The sequence below is a fragment of the Otolemur garnettii genome, unplaced genomic scaffold, assembly GCF_000181295.1.
Source record: "Otolemur garnettii isolate 467f Iridium unplaced genomic scaffold, OtoGar3 scaffold00252, whole genome shotgun sequence".
Lineage (NCBI taxonomy): Eukaryota > Metazoa > Chordata > Mammalia > Primates > Galagidae > Otolemur > Otolemur garnettii.
In genome coordinates, this window is record NW_003852647.1 from 1,235,021 (window position 1) to 1,239,006 (window position 3,986).

General features: G+C 44.0%; 1 protein-coding gene across 4 annotated transcripts in view; it reads right to left on the bottom strand.

The window, feature by feature from the left end:
• Positions 1–1,225: 1,225 nt before the first annotated feature.
• Positions 1,226–3,986, bottom strand: part of ARHGEF6 (Rac/Cdc42 guanine nucleotide exchange factor 6) — a 117,390-nt gene continuing 114,629 nt past the window's right edge. For 2 of the 4 annotated variants that reach the window (XM_023508515.1, XM_003802657.3), the window contains one exon: positions 1,226–3,641. In XM_023508515.1, the coding sequence (XP_023364283.1) occupies positions 3,501–3,641 (141 nt within the window). In that variant the 3' untranslated portion in view covers positions 1,226–3,500. The remainder of the gene's footprint in view (positions 3,642–3,986) is intronic. The other 2 variants (XM_012813258.2, XM_023508516.1) reach the window with 2 other exon arrangements.

Consider the following 3,986-nt stretch of genomic DNA (forward strand, 5'->3'; position numbering starts at 1 on the left):
ACCACTTAGTACAGTGCCTAGTACATAAAAGGTGCAATGTTATATCTATTGGTTCAGATCAAGAAACAAATTACTGGTTTGGCGCCTGTGGCTCAAGTGGCTGAGGCACCAGACACATACACCTGAGGTGGTGGGTTCGAATCCAGCCCAGGCCCGCCAAACAACAATGACGGCTGCAACCAAAAAATAGCTGGGTGTTGTGGCAGTCACCTGTAGTCCCAGCTACTTGGGAGGCGGAGGCAGGAGACTCGCTTGAGCCCAGGAGTTGGAGGTTGCTGTGAGCTGTGATGCCACGGCACTCTACCCAGGGGGACAGCTTGAGGCTCTGTCTCAAAAAAAAAAAAAAAGAAAAGAAAGAAAGTAATTACTGAATGTATCTCAGTCAGGAAGGTAATTAGGTGTCCATAAAACCATCAGGCTACAGAAATGGAAGTCAAGGGGAAATCAAGGTCAGCCACTGAACTAATGGCTTCAAGGTCATGTCTGCAGTTGGGATCCACATGTTAGGAAGCTACTCCTGCACTACAAGCTCTCACCCACAAAGCTGTGAGTAGACATGATGGAATCTAGAGTACAGAACCCATGAGCACATCTTTGGAACTGCCTGCCCCCAGGTCCCAAGAAGATAGCGTCTGCCTAACTTAAACCTTCCAAACCTTACTGGCAGAAGTGAAAATGTATCAGACAGAGCCCTAGCTGCAAGGGAGTCTAGGAAATGTATTTTTTAGCCTCTATGTTTTGAGGGAGAAAAATAAAATGACATTAGAATGTGTGCTGAGTAGCAGATAATATCCAGCTCATCTATTTTAAAATATTTTCATACTGACTGCTGCAACCAGCATTGCAAGTGTAGTCAAAATATAAGATTATCACTGATTGATAAAATCATGCAAAATACAAAGAAAGACAAGACTAAAGATGAAGCGGTAAGCTTGGACAGATAATGGACATATCTTTCTCTAATACTGAAAATAAAATAGAAGAGGTATACATAGTTTATAGGCTAAAGCCAAAAGAAGATAGGTGGAGAAGTTAGGGAATCCATGATATGGATGATATCCATAAAGTAGGGAACAAACGTCATTTTCCCTGAGTGAAAAAAAGTACCAACGGGTGAGTGGGTCTAGTGAGAGTGGACTAGCTAATGAGGGAAGTGGAGAGGAAGCTGACACAGCACAAGAGATCTTTCTGCACACCAGCTGGTAAAAAAAGAAACACAGGACTTATTTTTATAAAGCACTGTTTATTATGTATTGAAAATGTCAATTTTAAAAGTCTCCAAAATCAAAACAAGTTAGAAAATTTGAGCTTGTGTAAGAAGGGGCATGACAGAAAAGGAACTGAAAGGCCTCTAAGGGCAGCAGATTAATTACAGGGTAACAGGAACCCATTTGTAGAGTACTGTAAACAACACAACTATGGAGACACTGCTCTCAGGTTAACATGGCTTCGTTTCCTTTATATTATTGTTTAGTATGTAAGCATGGATACCACTCTGCACAAGCTTCATTACCCAGAGTACTGAGGGCCTCTCATCAGAAGGGCCAGGTCCCATGCATATGTACACATCACTTTAAAATAAAGACCCTTCAATAATTTCAGCAATCAACTAGAGTATTTTGTAATCACAAAAATGTTTCCTACGGATATAGTTTGCACATTAATTGCAAGCCATTGACTAACCACAGACATGGGCAGATGAGGAGACTTATGTTGGTGTTATTATTGGTGGCAGAGGGGATGGGGCTTTTAATTTTTAAGTGAAGAATGTCATATCTAAACCGCTATGCTTGAAAACAGAACAACAGCCATTCCTAGAAATCTTTACTCTGCAGCTTCCAGTGACAGCTGTGAGTGCTTGGCTGATGGGGGATGCAGATATAGTCCATTTCCTCTGGATCATGTCATTTCTGCTGTGCAAAAAGCAAACAGCAGCCCCGTACCATGTAGCTATAGGACCTTGAGACCCTCAGTACCAGAAGGAAAAAGGGCCCCTCAGCAGGCTGGGAGTTTCAAGCTTCAAGTTTGGTTTCTAAACTTTTGTAAAACCCACATTGACAGGCACCAATCAAATGTATGGGGAAGACAACTTTGATCAGCCCTTTGACCCTTGATCTCTCTTCCAATGACCTTCCCTTGTCTGTAGGGGAGGACGGGGCGGGCTGCACTGCTCCGTCCCAGGGCCTGGGGCTGATTTCCAGTCGCACTGGATCTGGATGTGTGCTCTTCTTCTCTGACTCTCTTCTGGAGCCCGTTTCTCACAGTTTCAGTTTCTGGGATACTTGCAAATTTGATGCTTTGATTTAATGAACAACCTGAGTAAACCAGCTCCAAATAGTTAGCTTCACTAGTGACCAGCACACAGCTACTAGAGGAGCCCTTTTGTCCTGGATATACACACTGAACCAATAGCATGTGTCTGTAAGTAAGGCTGAGTCCTACTCAAAGAGGCCGATGATCATTACCACTTCTCACAGCATACATGAGCGAGCGAGAAAATGAATAAAAGTCGCCTACTAGGGCTTCATATCTCCTCGCTGCAGATTCTTTTGAGGGACAAAAGCTTTGAATATGCAATGGAGATAAAGCGACTCTTCACAGTCTAACTACTTTTTATAAAATTAGCAAAGCCCATACATAACTAGTTCACACACCACTTGGTACAGTTGGCTAAAAGCACTGGAGAAATAGAAAATGTACCCACTAGGCAGAAGGCTAGGGGGAAAACCTACTGTGCACTGGGAAGAGATGCTCAACTCTGCTGCTGAAGGGGAAGATTGTCCCAAACGATTTTCTGATGGATTTGGTGTTGGCACGATGACCCAAGTTTCTGCCCCACTGAGTTACAATGGACACCAACACAACAGGAATAAGGGTACTACAGTTTTTTTGGTCTTATTCACAACATATGGCAGTAACCAACAAAAAAGTATGATTGAGGGATGGTGTGTGATGGGCCAGGGAAGGGCAGCTGGATCACTGGGCCAATGAGTTCGTCTTTCACCCTACTCGCTTCACAGCTCAGGAAGCTTTGCCTTCTAAAAATTAGGCACTGAGGACCTTACAGGTACAGGAAAGCATTGGTGGGAAAACTGGGTTCACATTTAATAAGTGTGGCCAGCTGTTTTGGGACAGCAGGCAGCCCTAAGAATGTGACCCCTAGGCCATAGCCATCTGAAGACCTTTTAGGTCATCTGCAGGCATTCCCTTTCTTTTTCTTACTGAATGGAAAAGGTTCTGGGGACACTTCTACCACTACCTCCTGCTTTTTCCCCCTTTGAAAACAATGAACAACCAACCAATAGCCAAACAGACCCTAAGTACACACACACACACACACACACACACACACACACACACAGAGGCAGGGAGAGAGAAAAAGAGAATGAGAGCCTCAAACACAAAACAGAAGCCACAGAAGTGAGCGAGTGAAGTCAATTATTCTGCGGGACATTTCAAGATGCCCTAAAGGCACTCTCTGCCCAGCGGCACAGTGATGGTTATGGAAGAATGGAGGTCTTGCTACTGGATTCAGCTCGCATGCACTCATCTGTTTGCTTCAACAGTCTGCGGACCAGCTTTTCTAGGTCCCTTCTGGACTTCAGTTCTTCTTCCAGACATTGCTTCATTCTTTTATTCTCCTAGATGGGGAAAGACACGTTGATTACCAAACACAAGGGGCTCCACCTACTCGTCCTCTCATCAGCCTTCACCACCGACTTACTTTGCTTCCTCAACCTCCCTGCCCTCAATGTCTAAGACAACATGGCCTCTTGATTCTCCTACCTGTCTTTAGCAAACCTTCTCCATTTTTCTTCCCTGCCCTGGCCCTTTCCAACATTTTTTTAAAATTAATGTCGCTTCTCTTTGAACCCAAGTGTCTATTAAGGAACCTTCTAAAAGATCTCTGGTACATGACTCATCTGAGCACCAGGTCCACAATCCCAAAAGCCAGCTTGGTATTTCCACCGAGATAGATTAAAAGC